Genomic DNA, 21,264 nt, shown 5'->3' with positions numbered 1-21,264 from the left:
AACACTGCCCTGAACTTGTGCGCCAGCACCCAAAATGGGCAAGGTGAAAAGCAAGTTACCCAGTATGAACCGGGTAAATGATCTGCTGTACACTTACTCTCACGTCTGTATATACTCGATGTATACTCACATAGTTTGAGGTCTGAATTCTTCTGGGTGTTTTCTGGTTTTTACTTAGAGAATCCCCCATCTGTGTGAGCTTTTAATAACTGTGACAATGTTTCATATTAGAAAACCTTGTAATCATTAAATTCACAGGGCTACTAACCTCCTTGTATATCTTGAAGTCAAATCAACTGAGGCTCCATTAATTATACAACCATTCTTACAGTCCTTCAATTCAAATGGTATTTCACATGTATGCATTGAATATGCAGAAAGAAGCCATTTACAGTCCTAGGAAGTTGCACCAGTATGTGTTCCCTAGAGTTAAGACCTGGCTTGTGGAAGAACATTTTCAACATTCTTTACATTCACCAGTCTCACCTGCATGCAATCTCTGACTTCAAGTGAGGACCAACAGTACACAACAGGTTTTATGCAATACCTAGGGTTTCTCATATGAGTCACTCAGGAAGAGAGACCAGAGATACAGTAGAAACATTTAACGCATTCTTTATGTTCCCAGAGCTTGCCTACTTGAGTTCAGTGAGGTGCAAAGAGGGCAGATTTAAACTACAAACTTCCCCTTAAGCTCTCAGTGCTTCTCACTTGAATGCAATCTGATTCTGAGAGAGAAATGAGTCCCATGGAAAAGCTTTTCTGCATTGTTTACATTAGTAAGGTTCCTTACCTGTGTGAGTTGCCTGGTGGCGGCTGAGTTTTGATTTGCTGTAGAAAGCTTTCCAGCACTCTTTACACTGATAGGGCTTCTCACCCGTGTGAGTTCGCTGATGCAGAGTGAGGTTTGACTTGTTGTAGAAAGCGTTCTTGCACACTTTACATTCGTAGGGCTTCTCACCGGTATGGATTCTCTGGTGTGCAGTAAGGTTTGATTTCTGCCAGAAAGCTTTCTTGCACTCATTACATTCGTAGGGCTTCTCGCCTGTATGGGTTCTCTGGTGTCGAGTGAGGTGGGACTTGTAGAAGAAAGCTTTCCTGCATTCTTTACACCCATAAGGCTTCTCTCCTGTGTGAGTCCTCTGATGTAGAGTCAGAAGCCACTGGCGGCGGAAGGCTTTCTTACACTCTTTACACTCGTAGGGCCTCTCCCCGGTATGAATTCTCTGGTGTTGGACGAGATGGCACTTGTGGGAGAAAGCTTTTTGGCATTCGTCACATTCAAAGGGCTTCTTGCCTGTATGAGTTTTCTGATGTCGAAAGAGATGTGACTTGTGGCAGAACTCTTTCCGGCACTCTTTGCACTCATAGGTCTTCTCTTTAGTCTGCGTTCTCTGGTGTTCTGTGGGTGGTGACTTGCCATGGACAGCTTCATGACAGTCCCCACAGTCATAGTGTTTCCCACACGTCTGACTCTTCTTGTGCTGTGGCCTTTGGCAGGATGTTTCCACACAGGAATCTGCCTTTTCTCCTTGGTGTATTTTCTGTTGAACCTTTAGTTGTGCCTTAAGGCAGAAAAATTTGTTTTATTCATTGTACACATTGTCCTAACTTGGCTTCCTAATGTTTTGTGAGGTGTGATTATTTTTAACATGAAACCTCATTTTTCATCGGATATGTTTCATCCTAAACAAACTGTGTCTTGAACAATAAGTGCTATTTAACAAAAGATTTGAAAAATTCCCTGAAAAAGCCAGAGGTTTCTTGAATATAAAGTTCCTCCATTGAATATTTCCTTTGTGTAGAAAGATATTCCTGGTCAAATATGGCAGGATGCTCTTTCCCCCTTGCTACAGAGACTAAGATATACAACATATGGGAGGAGTTTCTCAGTTACTATCACTGGGCTCGTTTCGAGCCTATATGGTATAGGGCTTAGTATGGAGAAGTAGTACATTTCGACAGGAGAAAGATTTACAGGAAACCTCCCCAAACATTTCCACTCTTAATGTTCAGATTACAAGTAGTCTGTGTCCACAATAAAAATTTTACTTACTTCAGCCCCTTCTTCATTAGATATATTGCTACTGGTGGTTTTCTCTTCACACAAATGCCTCTCTTCCTTTTCCTGGATGGTCTCAATTGGAACACGTGCTTTTCGAACATCTAAAATAACATAAAAATATCAGTATCCATGAATAACCATATTATTTATGAACTGAAACATATAGTCCCTCAGTTCCCTCATGTAAATTTCATAGCAACATTGGATATGACAATCTATTCTTTCTTTTGTTTGTTTGTTTTGAGACGGGGTCTTTTTATGTATCCCTGGCTGTCCTGAAACTCCCGGAACTCAGAGAGATCTGCCTGCTTCTGCCTTCCATCCAAGTGCTGGGCTTAAAGATGTGTGCTACCACCACCCGGCTGACAATGTAATTCTTAAATAAATGAGTATAGCTCTGGCTGGAGAGATGGCGCAGTGGCACAAGTGCTGGCCATGCATGCATGAGAACTGGAGTTCAGATTTCCATAATTCAGGCAGACTAGATTAAACATTGGATTTACAGGATCAGAAAGCGACAAAAGAACCTTAGGGGGAGCTGGCAAGAGACCTTAACGGATGACGAAGAAGAGTGATTAAGGACGATTTCGGGTATCAGACTCGGGCCTCCACGGTCAGACACGTTAAACCTTACACACCTCAGGCACCGTGAGCATCTGCACTTTCAGTTTCCATGGCTGCTCTTGGACAAAGGAAACCCAAACAAACAAATAACATAGGAACTGTCGGTGTCCACAGCATCTCTGACTGGTGATGATTTCTCTCCAGGTTCTTAGAGCACAGGATGTCTGGTTTTAGAATTCCAAGAGATGTGACTTAAATGTAACCAGTTTCTTCTCCAAGGCCAGGCTGCTGCTATAGAGTAAGCCACAATGCTTGATTCACATTGCTTGACTCAATGGTCAGAACACTGTTACCTCCTCCACTGAGGAATGCTCGTCTGCAGTTTTTAGGTCTATGACTTTGGTTCTCCTACCCAAGAGGAGAACTCACCAACGTAGCTAGCCTCTCAAGTTTTTCAGGATCTTGTTGTTATTATTGTTGTTATTCAGTCTTATTTTTAAGTCAGTCTCTCTCTCTCTCTCTCTCTCTCTCTCTTTCTCTTTCTCTCTCTCTGTGTGTGTGTATGTGTATTTTGTTTTCCATCGGACAGTGGTGGTGAATGCCTTTATTCCCAGCACTCAGGGGACAGAGGCAGGAAGATCTCTGTGAGTTCAAAGTCATCGTGGCCTACAGAGTGAGATCCAGGACAGGTAGTGTTGTTACACAGTGAAACCCTGTCATGAAGACGAAAAAGCAATCAACCAACCAATTAAACAAAACCCCACATACATACATACATACATACACACACACACACACACACACACACATAAATACATTCATACACACACATACATACATACACACATACATACATATATACACACACGCATACATACACATACATACACACATACATACACACATACATACACACATACATACATGCACACATACATACATACATACACACATACATACATACACACATACATACATACACACACACATACATACACACACATACATACATACACATACATACATATTTGTTGAAAATATAAATACATAGATATAAATTTTCCCTTCAACAAAACCAGTGAAGTGGCTCAAAAGGGAGAACTCTCTAAGGACTGCAAAAGTCATGGGTCTGGTTCCCATGCCCAGCTGTCCTCAGCAATGGTGAAAACAGCACACTAAGACCAGCAGCCAGCTATCTCTCTTCCGGCTCATCTCCTTTATCCAGTATTCATGCACAGACCTGGAAAGTTCCAGACTGAGGCTTCTGCTTTACTCCAAGGCCCAAATCCATGCTCCAACTTAATGATCAACTCAGGTTTGGCTGTGCAGTGCCCTGCAAACAGGGAATCATACAGACATGGCGTCAGAGTACTGTCAAGTCCACTGAAGAAAGAAGAAAACAACCCCATTTTTTGATTTGCATTATGGTTAATGCATTCAAATTTGCTAGTTTTACACTCATGTTCTTTAGTCTTTGGAATATTACTCCCAAGCAACACAATACACAGTAAATTATGCAACATAATTTTTAAAATTTCAATAAGCAGATGACAAGAGGAAACAAAAAGATGAAGCTGGAAAGACAGTTTTGATGCAGAATATTATTTAAACTGTGCTATATTCATCTGTGCTGTGGAACATTTGTTTGGTGATGCAAAGATGAGTTGCATTCTTTTATGTTGCATTCATTTAACTCTGTAAAGCTGTGTCACTTTGCCTACCTAAAACACCGGATTGGTCTAATGAAGAGCTGTCTGGCTAATAGCTAGGCAGGAGAAAGGATAGGTGGGACTGGTCTGTAGAGAGAATAAAAAGGAGAAATCTAGGCTGAGGAAGACACAGATGAGAAAGGAACAAGAGAGGAGAAGGAGAGCAAGATTCCAGGGGCCCAAACTCCCAGCCACACAACCAGCCATGGAGTAAGAAGGAAAGAATGGAATAGAATGGGGAAAGGTAAAAACCCCGAGAGAAAAGGTAGGAGGGATAATATGAGTTAAGAAAAGCTAACTACAAATAAGCCAAGCTAAGTCTGGACATTCACAACTAGAATAAGTTTCTGATTATTTGGGAGGTGGATGGCTGGTCTCTAAAAGAGTTTAAAAAAAAATCCAACTTAAATGCTACTTAGGACATCCTAGACAGAGATAGTGGTTTTAAAAAGAACCAGCCATAAATTTTCCCGGAGTTCTTAACTGTGACCTTGCACTTGGCCATTAGAATAACTGCAAAATTGAACCTGGACAGTGATAATGCAGTGAACAAAGGTTTCAAGTTCCCAACAAAACACAAAATCAACTGGAAGTTTCAGAATCTGATGCCAGGAATATAAATTAATATCGATAATAAGAAATGCATGAAAGGCAGAGGCAGGTGGATGCCTGTGAGTTCAAGCCCAGCCCGGTATACAAAGTGAGTTCCAGGACAGACAGGACTACACAGAGAAAACCTGCCTTGAACCCCCTCCCCCCAAAAAAAAGAAAAAAAAGAAAGAAGAAAGAAATACATTTTTATGTTTCCTTAAAATATAAATACAGGGACTGGAGAAGTAGCTCATCATCAGGGCACTTGTCCAGTAGTCAAGAAGTCCTGATTTCAGTCTAAGCACCAAATAAACCAGCGCTGGTCTCACATACTTGATTCCTAGATCAGAAATTCAAACTGTGCTATATAAGAAATACAAATCCAGTGTGACATACACGAGACCTGTGTCAAACAAACGAAACAAAATATGGAAATACTACATAGCAATAGTCTCCCACTGTTAAGTATGTGTGTGAATAAGCATAGACATTTTTGCAGAGAAACTTGCACCATCCTCATTGCTGTAGCACTATTCACATAACCCACGATACATAGTCAAGTCGGGGATGCTCAACAAAAGAAGTGGTAGAGAGAATGTGGCATACACACACCTGCATGGGCATGGTGGCATGGACACAGCTGGAGGGGAGTTTTGTGATTGACAGGATAGCCTGAAATGAGCTGCAGCTGTGCTCTCAGCTGCAGGAGGCTTAGCCACAGCGGTGGTAATGAGGTAAGGAGAACCAGAGAGCAGATACCTAGGTCTCCCATGAAGGAGAAGGGGCTGGTAACACCCCCTCACAAGACTCACACAATCACGCAACAGATTCCGTGAGGGAATGTGTCTGCTCATCCTCGGGGTTCAGAGTTTTCAGTAGGAGCTGCTTGAGATTCATCTTTGCTGTATGCTGGATGAAACTCGTTTATTCATCAAAATAGATAAAAATGCACGGAGCTTTTATTCTGTCTCCCCAGCAATGGCAGAGGACATAAGTAAAATGCGACAGGCACAGAAACAGAACCTGGCATGTTCCCGTCAGGCTTACAAGCTATAATTTACCACAACGCTCTCAAGTACTGGTCACTAGAGTGTGGAAAAGATGCAGGAGAAAGCCACAGATAAAAAGATGTGTGTAGCCACTGGGGTGCCTTTGGAAGGAACGAGAAACCTGGAGTGCTCAGTAGTACATTGGTGAATATATACCTGCCAAACTACCTGAGTATTTCATAACAGCTGTCAGGAAGTTTTAGATGATCCTCATACAAAGGATATCTGAGCAGACAGACTCACCAGCTACCATCATCTGATTATTACACACCAGCAAGTGTATCGCAAAGACACACTGTCCTACATGAATACGCATGGGAGTGTGTCTCCTAACATGCCTATCAACTTACTATGAGCAGTGAGCCATGTTCTCTCACTTATCACCAAGCAGAAAGCTAGTAGGTTTACAGAGGTTAGCCTCACCCACAAACACCAGGCTGCTGTAGGTCTCCAGCATCACATCCCTGTAGAGCGTCCTCTGAGCAGCATCCAGCTTCTTCCACTCCTGCCACGTGAAGTCCACAGCTACGTCCTCAAATGACACTGATCCCTGTAATGACAGATGAGGAACAAAAGGGGCTGAGGGGTAGGACTATGGTTTGATCAAGTAAGACCCCTGAGAGGTCTCCAATGGGAATCATAGCCCAGGTGACCCAACATCCAGAACAGCTTCAAGGCAACTGGCTGAGACAATATAGCCTCACAGACTAGTACAGCTAAGATTTACCCATAATCCCAAACTTTCTCAGGATCCCCATAACATTACCAATGCTCCCAATAAGCAGGAGCAAGTAGTAGTTTGGTAGAAAACTACTACCAAATTCCCAAAATACTATTTATAAATGTTTGTTAAAGGAGATTGATTATAAATGATTAATGGTCATATTTAATCTCTTCCTTTAAAAAATGGGACTATGAAAAAAAATGGGACTATGATATAAAAATAATTAGAAAGGTAGATTATTAAATTTATTTTAATTCAAAAAAACCTGTTAATCTCAAATACTTTACATTGGGATGGATTTTGGTTTATTGATACAAATTTAAGGTCAATTTTGTTATACTTTGTGTATATTTCTACCCTTGGTTAAGGTATTATATTTATACAGCTCATTTAAAATGTAATATATAGCTAAGAAATACAAATTAGTAGTCACATGGGAGTCATGGGAAGGAGAGGAGGGGAGGAGGAGGAAGGGACAGGAGCAGAGAAAAAAGTATAGCTCAAAAAACAAAAACAATTAAAAAAGACAAAAAAAAAAGACATGAAGATGGGAGGGGCATGTGTTGGGGAATGGGAAGAGGGATTGGAAGTGTCTATGACCAAGATACATTGTATCTATGTATGAAATTGCCAAAGAATAAATAAAATAAAAAAAACAAAAAAAACAGATAAAAAACAAATTAGTAGTCATCTATAATAGTCAAACTTATAGTCATATTAGTTAGGTTTTCTAGATATACAGAGATATATTTCAGATGGATAGGTAATCTTCAAACACCTACAGAATATGGCATATAAAATGTTCTAAGAATTTAGACTTTTCTTGACAGTGAGACACATCTGTTCCTGGCAGCATCAATTACTTCAAGAGGATGATGGGCATCAAAGAAGTTCCCTATGGAGTTTGTTTTCATTGTGGCAAGGTAGCCATTTGGGCAAGAAAGTGCTCTCAACTGGACTGTTTGACAGCATGCTGTATAACACAGAAAAGTGACTGCTGAAATTGGCAAAACAAGATGGGATAGTTCTTCAGGGTTCCTGTTTCATGGAAGAGCCTGCCAGACATTCTGCAGGACACAAAAGAAAATGATTGACAAAGTGCCAATATAGAAAGGACAATTTCAAATGTCTTGCTTCACTGAGAAGTCTGCCAGACCCTCTAGGCCTATAGGCTGAACATGGATGACCCAATGTTACAGAAGAACTTCTATCACTTCTAGAATTTTGGAAGTTACTTACAATGTACTTCTAGTTTACAGAGGTATTATTATATCCTTCTGGGGTCATTAATGGAGTTTAAGACTAGTTAGTTACAATTCTCCTAGTTATGACAAAAGAAATTAGATATAAAATGTTAGGCTCACAAAGATAGGATAGATAATAAAATATTTCCTTTAATTTTGCCAAAAACAAATAAACTAAATATTATACTGTAATTCTTGTATGATAACTGTTTGGTTATATGTAATTTTACTATGTTAAAGTTAAAATCTTCCTGTGAGTATGTTTTATGGCCAATGGTTAATAAAGAAGGTTATTTGGTCAATAGCCAGGCAGAATAGAGCCAGGCAGGAAACCCAAGCAAAGACACAAGGGAAAAGAAGACAGAGTCAGAGATGCCAGCAGCCGCCTGTAGACAGGCTGCTCGTTTGTTTTCCAGCCGCTCAGACCTAAAATAATCACACTGAAACTATTAATTAAAACACTGTTTGGCCTATTAGCTTAGAATTCTTATTAACTAACTCTTATACCTTAAATTAACCCGTTCCTATTATTTTATATCTTACCACAAGGCTCATGGTTTACTGGTAAGGTTCCAGAGCATCCGTCTCCTTTGGCAGCTGCATGGTATCTATTCGACTCTGCCTTCTTTTCTATCTCTGCTCGCAATTCCTGTCTTGTTCTATTCTATCCTGCCATAGGCCCAAGAAACTTCTTTATTCATTAACCAATAAAAGCAACATATATACAGAAGGATTTCCCACACCAGCCACCAGAGAAGCAAGATATGAGGTAACAAGTCCCAAGTCTCATGGTAAAATATAAAATAATAGAAATGGGTTATTTTAAATTGTAAGAGCTAGTTAATAAGAAGCCTGAGCTAATAGACTGTAAACAATATTAACCCTCAGAGTGCGGGCAGAAAAGAAATAATACCCTCAAATTAATAATACAATTAAAAAGGGAAGGGAAAGGTTTGTAGGAACGCATTTGCAGACATACAGGTCCAGACAGAGAAGGCGTGCAGACCCTGGCCAGGTTTTGAGTGCAGTCCCTGTTTTTCTTAGGGAGCCTCTTTTATCTTTTTCCCCTGCCTCCTGTGACTGACACACCAGGACTCAAGACCTTAGCAGTGGCCTTTTTCAGAGTGGAGGAATGTGCCTATTCTACACTCGACAACTCCAGTGCTTCTGAGTCATTCCCCACCAACAGTGTCTGCTCACCATTGCCCTGACCTCCCAGGTGTGAGAAGTAGAACTGAAGAACCCCACCCTCACCCCCCAGAGGTTGGTCCTGGGGCTCTAACGGTAGCTAACAGATTTATCAGTGCTTTTTGTTTTGGGAGGGGAGGGAGCGGTCAGGGTCATCATCTATGTACCTGTCTACACATCTTTTGCTACCTCTTTGGGGATTCCTTAGGCATCCTCTTATATGCAGAGGACTCTTGGCAAAGTTCAGGGGTCATGAAGGGCAGACCCGTTCATGGATTCTGTGCATCTCCAACTGGCTCCAGATCTGCCTCTAGTCATATGTACAGGAGGCCAGTGTGCAACTGGGGGAAGGGGAGGAGAAAGGTAGTTAGTACCTGGAGGCCTGAAAAATGCCAATTCTTGACCGGGGCTCCGTTGGTTGCTTCCACAAAAGAAGTAGATAGACTCACTTTGTTTCTATGGCCTGCCTGCACCAAGCAAGGTAGGCGCTTTGTTTGCGACCTGCCCAACCAGCACTGAGGCCTGATCTCTTGGCGCCAGGAGAGCCAGCGTTGGGGTGAGTTTCTGGCACCGTGGCACCAGCCTGGGACGGGGAGCTCAGAGGTTCCTTGGCCCCCTATCCTTCTTGGGCTCTCGGCAGGGCTTCTACTCCCTGCATACCGCCTCTTTCTTCCTAGCCCACCCAGCTTCCATCCAGAACACTCCCCACTTCGGCCCCACCGCCCTCTTTCGGCATATAACATCACCCAGCCCAGTCTGTCTGGGCACTGGGTCCGAATCCTCGGGGCACCCAAAGGGGCGGGAGTTCCTTTGTTTCTAGGGCCTGCCTGCACCAAGCAGGGTAGGCGCTTTGTTTGTGAGCTGCCCAACCATCACGGAGACCTGATCTCTCGGCGCCAGGAGAGCCAACGTTGGGGAGAGCCAGCGTTGGGTAGGCAAGGAGACCTGATCGGTAAAAGAAGATCCATAAGGGAGCTTTGGAAGAAGAGATGGGCAGATGCCAAGGCAAGAATTTGCCCAACAAGTTGAAAAGCAACATGAAGCCACCAGAAACCAGCTACCTCACAACGGGAGGACATGAACACCTTAATCAAGAAGAAGTAGAAAAGATTGACTTCATGAAAGTGACTGACACCCTTAAACAACATGTAAAAAACGCCCTTATAGAAATGGATGAGAAATATAACAGAAAGTTTGAAGAATTGAATAAATCAGTGAATGATACCGTAGAAAACCAAGGAAAAACAATCAAACAGATAATGGAAACAGTTCAAGACTTGAAAACTGAAATGGAGGCAAAGAAGAAAACACAAACAGAGGGCCGGCTGGACATGGAAAATTTAAGTAAACAAACAGAGTCTACAGAAACAAGCATAACCAACAGAATATAAGAGTTAGAAGAAAGAATCTCTGATTCTGAAGATACCATAGAGAAAATAAACACACTGATCAAAGAAAACAGCAAGTCCAACAAACTCTCATCACAAAACATTCAGGAAATATGGGACACAATAAAAAGACCAAACCTAAGAATAATAGGAGTAGAAGAAGGAGAAGAAGTGCAGCTCAATGGTCCAGAAAATATATTGAATAAAATTATAGAAGAAAACTTTCCCAACCTAAAGAAAGATATACCTATGAAGGTTCAAGAAGCATACAGAACACCGAATAGGCTGGATCAAAAAAAAACATACCCTCGCCATATAATTATCAAAACACAAAGCATACAGAATAAGGAAAGAATATTAAGAGCTGCAAAGGAAAAAGGCCAAATTACTTATAAAGGTAAACCTATCAGACTTACACCTGACTTCTCCATGGAAACCATGAAAGCCAGAAGGTTCTGGATAGATGTACTGCAGAAACTGAGAGACCATGGATGCAAGCCCAGATTACTATACCCAGCCAAGCTTTTGTTCACTATAAATGGAGAAAATAAAATTTTCCAGGATAAAACAAATTTAAACAATACGCAGCCACAAATCCAGCCTTACAGAAAGTAATAGAAGGAAAATCACTAACCAAGGAGTCCAACAATGACCACAATAACTCAGACATCTAGAGACATCTAGAGACCCTTCACCAACACAAATCAAAGAAGGGAAACACACAAACTCTACAACTAAAAAAATGACCGGAGTTAACAACCACTGGTCATTAATATCACTTAATGTCAATGGACTCAACTCACCTATAAGAAGGCACAGGCTAAGAGATTGGATACGAAAACAGGATACAACATTCTGCTGTTTACAAGAAACACACCTCAAAGACAGACACCTACTCAGAGTAAAGGGCTGGGAAAAGGCTTATCAAGCAAATGGACTTAAGAAACAAGCAGGTGTGGCCATACTAATCTCTAACAAAGTTGACTTCAAACTTAGATCAATCAGAAGAGATGGAGAGGGGCATTTTATACTCATAACAGGAACAGTTCATCAGGATGAAGTCTCAATCCTGAACATCTATGCCCCTAATATAAAAGCAACCACGTACATAAAAGAAATATTGCTAAAACTCAAGACAGCCATCAAACCGCACACACAAATAGTAGGAAACGTCAACACTCCTCTCTCACCAATGGACAGGTCAATCAGACAGAAACCTAACAGAGAAATAAGAGAATTAATGGAGGTAATGGATCAAATGGACTTAACAGACATCTATAGAACATTCCACCCAAAGAGGAAAGAATATACCTTCTTCTCTGCAGCTCATGGAACCTTCTCAAAAATCGACCACATAGTCGGTAACAAAGCAAACATCCACCGTTACAAAAAAATATTAGTAACCACCTGTGTCTTATCAGATCACCATGGATTAAAGTTAGAATTCAACAACAATGCTACCCCCAGAAAGCCTACAAATTCATGGAAACTGAACAGTCAACTACTGAACGATACCTGGATTAAGGAAGAAATTAAGAAAGAAATTAAAGTCTTCCTGGAATTCAATGAAAATAAAGAAACAACATACTTAAACTTATGGGACACTATGAAAGCAGTCCTAAGAGGAAAGTTCATAGCACTAAGTGCCCACTTAAGGAAAACAGAGAAAGCTCACACTGGAGACTTAACAGCCCACCTGAAAGCTCTAGAAAAAAAAGAAGCAGACTCACCTAGGAGGAGTAGAAGACTGGAAATAATCAAACTGAGGGCTGAAATCAACAAAATAGAAACACAGAAAACAATACAAAGAATCAATGAAACAAAAAGGTGGTTCCTGGAGAAAATCAACAAGATTGACAAACCCCTATCCAAACTAATCAAACGGCAGAGAGAGAACACACAAATTAATAAGATCAGAAATGAAAAGGGGGACATAACCACAGACACAGAGGAAATTCAGAGAATCATTAGATCTTACTACAAAAGCCTATATGCCACAAAACTGGAAAATGTAAAGGAAATGGACACTTTTTTAGATAAATACCATATACCAAAGTTAAACCAGGACCAGGTGAACAATCTAAATAGACCTGTTAGAGGCGAAGAATTAGAAGAGGTTATCAAAAACCTCCCTACCAAAAAAAGCCCAGGAACAGATGGTTTCAATGCGGAATTCTACCAGAACTTCCAAGAAGACCTAATACCTATACTCCTTAATGTATTTCACAATATAGAAACAGAAGAGGCATTGCCAAATTCCTTTTATGAAGCTACAGTTACTCTGATACCAAAACCGCACAAAGACTCAACCAAGAAAGAGAATTATACACCAATCTCACTCATGAACATCGATGCAAAAATCCTCAATAAAATACTGGCAAACCGAATCCAAGAACACATTAGAAAAATTATCCATTATGATCAAGTAGGCTTCATCCCAGGGTTGCAAGGCTGGTTCAACATATGAAAATCTATCAATGTAATCCATCATATAAATAAACTGAAAGAAAAAAACCATATGATCATTTCATTAGATGCTGAAAAAGCATTTGACAAAATTCAACATCCCTTTATGATAAAAGTATTGGAGAGATTAGGGATACAAGGGTCATACCTAAATAAAATAAAATCTATATACAGCAAGCCGACAACTAACATCAAATTAAATGGGGAGAAACTCAAAGCCATCCCACTTAACTCAGGAACACGACAAGGCTGTCCACTCTCGCCATACCTCTTCAATATAGTGCTTGAAGTATTAGCAATAGCAATAAGACAACATAAGGGGATCAAGGGGATTCGAATTGGAAAGGAGGAAGTGAAACTTTTGTTATTTGCAGATGATATGATAGTGTACTTAAGCGACCCCCAAAACTCCACCAAAGAACTTTTACAGCTGATAAACAGCTTTAGTAATGTGGCAGGATACAAGATCAACTCCAAAAAATCAGTTGCCCTCTTATACACAAAGGATATGGAAGCAGAGAGGGAAATCAGAGAAGCTTCAACTTTCATGAGAGCCACAAAAAGCATAAAATATCTTGGGGTAACTCTAACCAAGGAAGTGAAAGATCTATTTGACAAGAACTTTAAGGCATTGAAGAAAGAAACTGAGGAGTATACCAGAAAATGGAAGGACCTCCCTTGCTCTTGGATTGGGAGGATCAACATAGTAAAAATGGCAATTCTACCAAAGGCAATTTATAGATTCAATGCAATCCCCATCAAGGTCCCATTAAAATTCTTCACAGATCTTGAGAGGACAATAAACAACTTTATATGGAAAAACAGAAAACCTAGGATAGCCAAAACAATCCTATACAATAAAGGATTGTCTGGAGGCATTACCATCCCTGACTTCAAACTCTATTACAGAGCTACAGTGATGAAAACAGTGTGGTACTGGCATAAAAACAGAGAAGTCGACCAATGGAATCGTATAGAAGACCCGAATTTTAACCCACAAACCTATGAACACCTCATTTTTGATAAAGGAGCCAAAAGTATACAATGGAAGAAAGAAAGCATCGTCAACAAATGGTGCTGGCATAACTGGATGTCAACCTGTAGAAGAATGAAAATAGACCCATATCTATCACCATGCACAAAACTCAAGTCCAGATGGATTAAAGACCTCACTATCCGTCAGAACACATTGAGCCTGATAGAAGAGAAAGTGGAAAGTACCCTATAACAGATGGGCACAGGAGATCGCTTCCTATGTGTAACCCCAACAGCACAGACATTAAGGGCAACATTGAATAAATGGGACTACTAAAACTGAGAAGCTTCTGTAAAGCAAAGGACACTGTCACTAAGACAAAAAGGCAACCTACTGACTGGGAGAAGATCTTCACCAACCCCGCAACTGACAAAGGTCTGATCTCCAAAATATATAGAGAACTCAGGAAACTAGACTTTAAAATGCTAATTAACCCAATTAAAAAATGGGGCACTGAACTGAACAGAGAATTCTCAGCAGAGGAAGTTCAAATGGCCAAAAGACACTTAAGCTCATGCTCAACCTCCTTAGTGATCAGGGAAATGCAAATCAAAACAACTTTGAGATATCATCTTACACCTGTCAGAATGGCTAAAATAAAAAACTCCAATGATAGCCTTTGCTGGAGAGGCTGTGGAGGAAGGGGTACCCTCATCCATTGCTGGTGGGAATGCAATCTTGTGCAACCTCTTTGGAAATCGGTGTTTCGGTTTCTCAGGAAATTCGGGATCAACCTACCCCTGGACCCAGCAATACAAATCCTGGGAATATACCCAAGAGATGCCCTATCATATGACAAGAGCATTTGTTCAACTATGTTCATAGCAGTATTATTTGTAATAGCCAGAACCTGGAAACAACCTAGATGCCCTTCAATGGAAGAATGGATGAAGAAAGTGTGGAATATCTACACATTAGAGTACTACGCTGCGGTAAAAAACAATGACTTCTCGAATTTTGCATGCAAATGGATGGAAATAGAAAACACTATCCTGATTGAGGTAACCCAGACCCAAAAAGATGAATATGGGATGTACTCACTCATAATTGGTTTCTAGCCATAAATAAGGGTCACGGAGTCTACAACTGGTGATTCTAAAGAAGCTAAGTAAGAAGGTGAACCAAAGGAAAAACATATAGTTGTCCTCTTGGCTATGGGAAGTAGACTAAATTGCCAGGGAGAAAATTGGGATCTTGGGGCTGGGGTGGGATGGGGGTAAGGGGAGATGGGGAGAGAAAAGGGAGAAGGGGAGGATGGGGGGAACTTGGGGAAAAAGGAGGATTGGGATAAAGGAAGGTTGGATAGGGGAGCACGGAAGCACAATTCTTAGTTAAGGGAGCCACCTTAGGGGTGGCAAGAGACTTGAACCTAGAGTGGCTCCCAGGTGCCCAAGCCGAGGTCCCCAATTAGTTCCTTGGGCAGCTGAGGATAGGGAACCTGAAATGACCCTGTCCTATAGCAATACTGACGAATATCTTGCATATCATCATAGAACCTTCATCTGGTGATGGTTGGAGATAGAGACGGAGACCCACACTGGAGCACTGGACTGAGCTCCTAAGGTCCCAGTGAGGGGCGGAAGGAGGGAGAACATGAGCAAGGAAGTCGGGACCACGAGGGGTGCACCCACCCACTGAGACAGTGGAGCTGATCTATTGGGAGCTCACCAAGGCCAGTTGGACTGTGACTGAAGAAACATGGGATGAAACTGGACTCTCTGAACATGGAGAACAATGGGAGCTGATGAGAGGCCAAGGACAATGGCACGGGGTTTTGATCCTACGTAATGTGCTGGCTTTGTGGGAGCCTAGCCAGTTTGGATGTTCACCTTCCTGGATATGGACGGAGGGGGGAGGACCTGGGACTTACCACAGGGCAGGGAACCCTGACTGCTCCTTGGACTGGAGAGGGAGGGGGAGAGGAGTGGGGGAGGGGGAGAGGGATGGGAGGAGGGGGAGAAGGGTGGGAGGAGGGGGAGGGAAGTGGGAGGCTGGGAGGAGGTGGAAACTTGTTTTTTTTTTCTCCTTTTCTCAATAAAAAAAAAGTTAATAATAAAAAAAAAATGGATAGACTCCTGAGGGCCCCAGCCTTTGCTCTCAACTACTCTGGAGACCAGTGCAGGAAGGTCCAAGTTCACCCTGCACTCCCTATAAGATCCTCTCCCAAAAACCAAACAAACAAAAAACCAAAACCCAAACCAAAAAACCACCAACAATAACAACAAAGAAAACAAAACAACACTGGGCAGGTGACTCTTGGCAAAATGTTTGCCTAGCAATCCCTAGGTTGACCTTCAGTAAAAAGAGCACACAAGCACACACACAGAGAGAGAGAGAGAGAGAGAGAGAGAGAGAGAGAGAGAGAGAGAGAGAGAGAGCGAGCTGATAGAGGGGACCATCTGCTTCAAACAGTAAGAACGTGGTTCTCGTGGTCCTCTGGATTCCAACCTCGTCTTAGTGACCCAGTTTTTCAAGGAAGTGAGTCTTGCAGAAGAGGTGGTGAGAGACCCAGGGAAAGATGAACTAGACAATCGAGCCAACGGGATACGTGACATACAGGACTAGATTCAAACAGTCAGAGAGGCAGTCACAGCATCCCAGAGATGAAAGATCCTGGAGATTCAGAGGAACAGTCAGAAACACAAACCCAGGCAGAGCAGGGCTACAGAAGCAGGTGGGACCTGGCGGTAGGAGGGATCTGGGAAAGACTGGAACACTGGGGCAGTTGTAGGAGGCGGCGAGCCGGGTGACTGTCAGCACTCAGAAGATAACAGTCCCTTAAGTTCCCAGAGCTGCAGGGGAAGGAAACCACAGCCCTATGCTGCAAAGGATGTTTAAGAACTAGGGGCCTGACCTGAGTACCCAGCTGAGACAGAAGACCTGGTTTCGTGGCACAGGGCTCCCCTTGAGTTCCCCCGGTGTGACCCCGGTCCCAACTTCCGCGTGGCGGTTTCACCGGCCGCTCGTTCCACTGTGGTCCTGTCCGGAACAGCGGCGCTTTCCGACCAGTTACAGGTGCCCTCCAGGCAAGACCGCTGCACTCCAAGGCAGCACTCGAAGAGAGGGTTGCAACAGGACTCCAGTCCCGGGGCAGAGAGCCAACAGGGAGTCCGGCTGTCCGGAGCCGGTTCAGCCCCGACTGCACAGCCGCAGGCAACCGAGTGCACAGCTGCCCTCCCGCTCAGCACGCGCCTCACTCACCATCTCCAGCTTCTGTTTCTCCCTGCACCACTCAGGCACCAGGCCTGGTGGTCAGCACAAAGTGTCCAGGAACGGCCTCCTGATAGGGGGCAGTACCTGACGACAGGTCCCAAGATGGCTGGTCAGAGACAATAACGGGCCCAGCAGACTGGGTCTTTGCTCCTGATTGGACAAGCCTCACACTAATGTCTCTGATTGGACAGAACCTCACGCCTAGAGCCAGAGTGACAGTGGCTGGATCCAAGCGGTTATTGAGTGAACAATAACAGGTTGTCTTGGATTTTTCTAGAATTTTTGTAGAATCTAGCCCCAGTGGAAGAGTTACATTTAACTTATGATATAAGCTTATGATATATATTAGAGAGATAGATGATAGATAGATGTGTGTGTGTGTGTGTAGAGTTACATTTAACTTATGATATAAGCTTATGATATATATTAGAGAGATAGATGATAGATAGATAGATGTGTGTGTGTGTGTGTGTGTGTGTGAGAGAGAGAGAGAGAGAGAGAGAGAGAGAGAATCTTATCCAACAATGGTCTGACCAATTTAATAATATTTCTGTAAAATTCTACTCTTTTGAGGAGACAACTTGAACCTTGATGGAAGCAATTTCCTAAAGCACGAAGTTATAATAAACTGTGAGAATTTTAAAGCTTTTAAATTATATTTTAGAATAGTATACAGAATGATGTGTTTCACGTAACACTCCCACACACTTTTTTCTCTAGTCTTTGTCCTCATTCAGTCTCTCTTCGTATGCTCTCTGCCTGTGCCTCCTACATCTCTCTGGTTGATTGTATTTCCCCCTGTTGGCAAGCCCTTAGCATTCATATCCCAACAAGTGTTCATAGGGACAGGCAACATGGCAAGGCGGTTAGGGGTGCTGTGAGATGTCCAGCTGGGAAGACTACTCAGACAGTGGCTCAAGCCAATCGGAAGTCTTTATTGGATGGTGACTACACTGTGTATCTGAGAGCCCAGTGCAGCCTAAACCTTTCCTGGGCTGGGCTTATAGACACAAAAGTCATACGGTGGGTTGACACAGCAGTTAGCAAGAACAATTAGCCAGAAACAGAGCTACAAACGCAAAAGGTCAAGGTTGGTGCATTTGGGACTTTCCCAGAAAGATTTGATGGATTTGGTCTTTGCTATCGTTTTGGCAGGAGTTGCTGCCTATGTGCTTTCAAGGCCTGAATGGTACTTCCACCAGGGCGTCAGCTGAGCCAAGGTCTGGGAGGCATGTTACAGGGCACTTGCAATAATATTTATCACTAGTGTGATACTAACACAACAGTAAGAAGATACCAATACATATCTGTGATAAATGTTGTAAGATTAGCCAAGATCAGAGGTGCGAGATGTTCAATAAGAGAAATCAACCACTTCCAGTGGTTATGTAACTTTCTAAGCCTGTTTTGTTGACAATTGTTGTGGACAGATCTTTAAGATGATAGGTTTCCACAGAATATAATCCTCATAAATATTTTCTGAATTGACAGCCAATATGTGCTTTCATGGTTACCTATGTACAAAGCTTTTATCAAAAACTATAAGAAATTAAGAAGATATTCAACACATCAGTATTGGTTAAGCAAAGGAAAAGTGTTACTCCATGAAAAAGAGAAATAAACTACTGAGTCTTGAAAGTACACAGATTGATGGATATTTAAGTACTTTCTGTAGTCAAATAAAGTTACCCCTGGAAAAATATGTGACTATTTATGGAAAACATACATAAATTGCTTTATGTTCTATCAATGTGTCATGTTGCTACTTTACTCTATGAACTTTCTTCCCCAAATCCATAGCCACAGTCATCAAAGCAGTAAGAAAATTCTAAGGAAATAAGACAACAAAGTTAAACCTAGGGGATCCAATTGTTAAATACAACAGTTTCCTTGATATTGTGGCTGGTATGCATGAAGAGAGCAAAAAATTGAGGTACTAACTAAAGAAGCCTGAATGAAATCTACAATTCAGCATGTGCTAAAAATGTAACATCAATTGTTTAGCAGTGACCTATATAGATATAGGAAGTTGAGGGAGTTGATGAAATTCCAGTTAGGTTGGTTTAAGAAAAAGTCATCGAACTACCTACAAACCTAAAATTGTTAAAAAATAAATTTCTTTTAAAAATGGACAAATATTGCACAAACTGGGAAAAATAAATAATAATCTATATACTATAATTTTATATAAAATGAAAAAATAATAAATATTAATTGTAAAACTAGCAAATACATATAAAAGTTCAATCCTCATGCAACTCTGCCTCTCTGGACTTAAGATAGGGTTCCAATTCATAGTAATTGAACATCTGCCTCTTGAAGAGGCTGATTTGGATGTCAAAATTCTGGAGTAATGATACTCACATACGCACCTGTGTCTATAAAACTCACAATTACAATGCCACTTATAGGCACTCTTAGTTTAGTCTTTGATTATTTATAGAAGTCTGCCAGAATATAAGTTTCCTATTTCCCATTGGAATTTTTGATTTATCCTCCATATTTATTCCATCATCTAGAACAGTATTTTTTTTCTTGTGGTGAGACATACCCTCCACAGTGACTGGGAATGAGTGGATCACTTTTGACTTGGGGGCCCGTGAAAGGCCTCACAAGGAGTTTCCCAATGGTATCAGGTTGCCTTGTCTGTCTTTTGTTGATCTGCATTCATTGGTCTCATGTTGGCTTTTGCCACACCTTCTATATATACCTAAAGGCTGAGTCCTCCTATTCTTGCCATTTACAGAGGAGATATTATTCCTGGGAATTCCTTGTCTACAATCCCTTCTCAGATGTCCTATTCTACCACAATTAAAACATTTGGCATTTTGATGTTTCCTCATTCCTTTGGAAACTGCTTTTCCTACCCAAGATCCAGTATTATAGTCAAATGTCTCAAAATTCATTGTGTGCAGGATCCATTTACCCATAAGTCCTGATCTAACCTTTAAAGGCCCAAGTATCTTTTTGTATTCTATGTTGGCATTTTCAAAAGCAGAGATTCAATAAGTAGTCACCTAGCATCTGGGTCTGTTATTCCTTTTTGAACAGCCTTAGTTAATCTTTGTAAAAGTCACTTATAGATTTTCTCTGGCCCTGTTTAACCCTGGTATATGATTCACTTCATTTTTCTGGTTCTTGAATCCTGTCCCAAGCATTTAAGGCTGTTTTGTGGCATAGGGACAAGATTTGTTCATCATAAAGTGCTTGAGCCTTTGGGTCAGCATAAGCGCCCTCACCAAGAATTTGATCTTGAGAAGTCTCAAGTCCTTTTGCTTTTCCCTGTTGTTCTAAAATATTAGCCTCTTCTCTGAAATAGCATTTAAACATTAGTTGAGGCCCATCATCCAGGACTGCTGAAACTAACTGAAGCCTGCAATGTGGTGCTGCCTTAATGCTAGAAGCCCATGTCTTTATCATCTCCCTAACAAGTGCAGAATGTAAGCCATAAGTTATGACAGCTTGCTTAAGTTCTTTTAGATTCCTGTAGGTATCCATCTACCTTCTTTGGATCATTTTGGGATTTTCGAACTTGATGCTTTGTCAGAGTAGATTACACGGTAGGAAGCTAAAAACCTGGGTAAGTCATCTCTGACAGCTATTGGCAATGTTGACTCCTGTCCTTGTACCTTCTTTCCCTACTCATTGGTTCCAACAATTTCCTCAATCATTTCAAATCTTTTTACTACTGTCTTTTGTAAAGCCTGAATCTCCTGGCCTGTATAAATTTCTAGGGATTTCTTTGAGGCACCTAACCTTTGGTCCTCATTCTTCATATGTGATTCCAAGGTCTGAAGTTTCTCCTTTAAAGAAAACACCCCATCCTTGGATATTAATTGGGTAGCATACAGATTGCCTTCATAGAGAGATACTCTATCTGTTAAACAATCATAACTTTTTAACAAATTTTGATTGTCAAATTCAACAACATAAATTTTTTCAGACAATTCCTCAGTATTCTTTGACATGGATTCAATTTTGTCTGTCAAATTAATGTTACCATTTTCAAAAGTATTAATTTTTTTCA

At 41.4% G+C, this 21,264-nt stretch overlaps 1 protein-coding gene across 1 annotated transcript in view; it reads right to left on the bottom strand.

Annotated features, from left to right (window-relative positions):
• Positions 1-21,264, bottom strand: part of LOC121447364 (zinc finger protein 809-like) — a 71,212-nt gene that overhangs the window by 10,752 nt on the left and 39,196 nt on the right. Inside the window, exons 3-7 of the mRNA XM_041650547.1 lie at positions 16,879-17,163; positions 6,402-6,528; positions 3,870-3,962; positions 2,057-2,166; positions 794-1,565 (exon numbers count right to left, since the gene is read on the bottom strand). Coding sequence (XP_041506481.1) covers positions 794-1,565; positions 2,057-2,166; positions 3,870-3,962; positions 6,402-6,528; positions 16,879-17,163 — 1,387 coding nt within the window. The remainder of the gene's footprint in view (positions 1-793; positions 1,566-2,056; positions 2,167-3,869; positions 3,963-6,401; positions 6,529-16,878; positions 17,164-21,264) is intronic.

Source organism: Microtus oregoni, unplaced genomic scaffold (assembly GCF_018167655.1).
Source record: "Microtus oregoni isolate MIOR12 unplaced genomic scaffold, Mior012 000004F_ref0000308, whole genome shotgun sequence".
Taxonomy (NCBI): Eukaryota; Metazoa; Chordata; class Mammalia; order Rodentia; family Cricetidae; genus Microtus; species Microtus oregoni.
The sequence above is the reverse complement of the archived record's forward strand: the minus strand, read 5'-3'. Positions and strand labels throughout refer to the sequence as shown.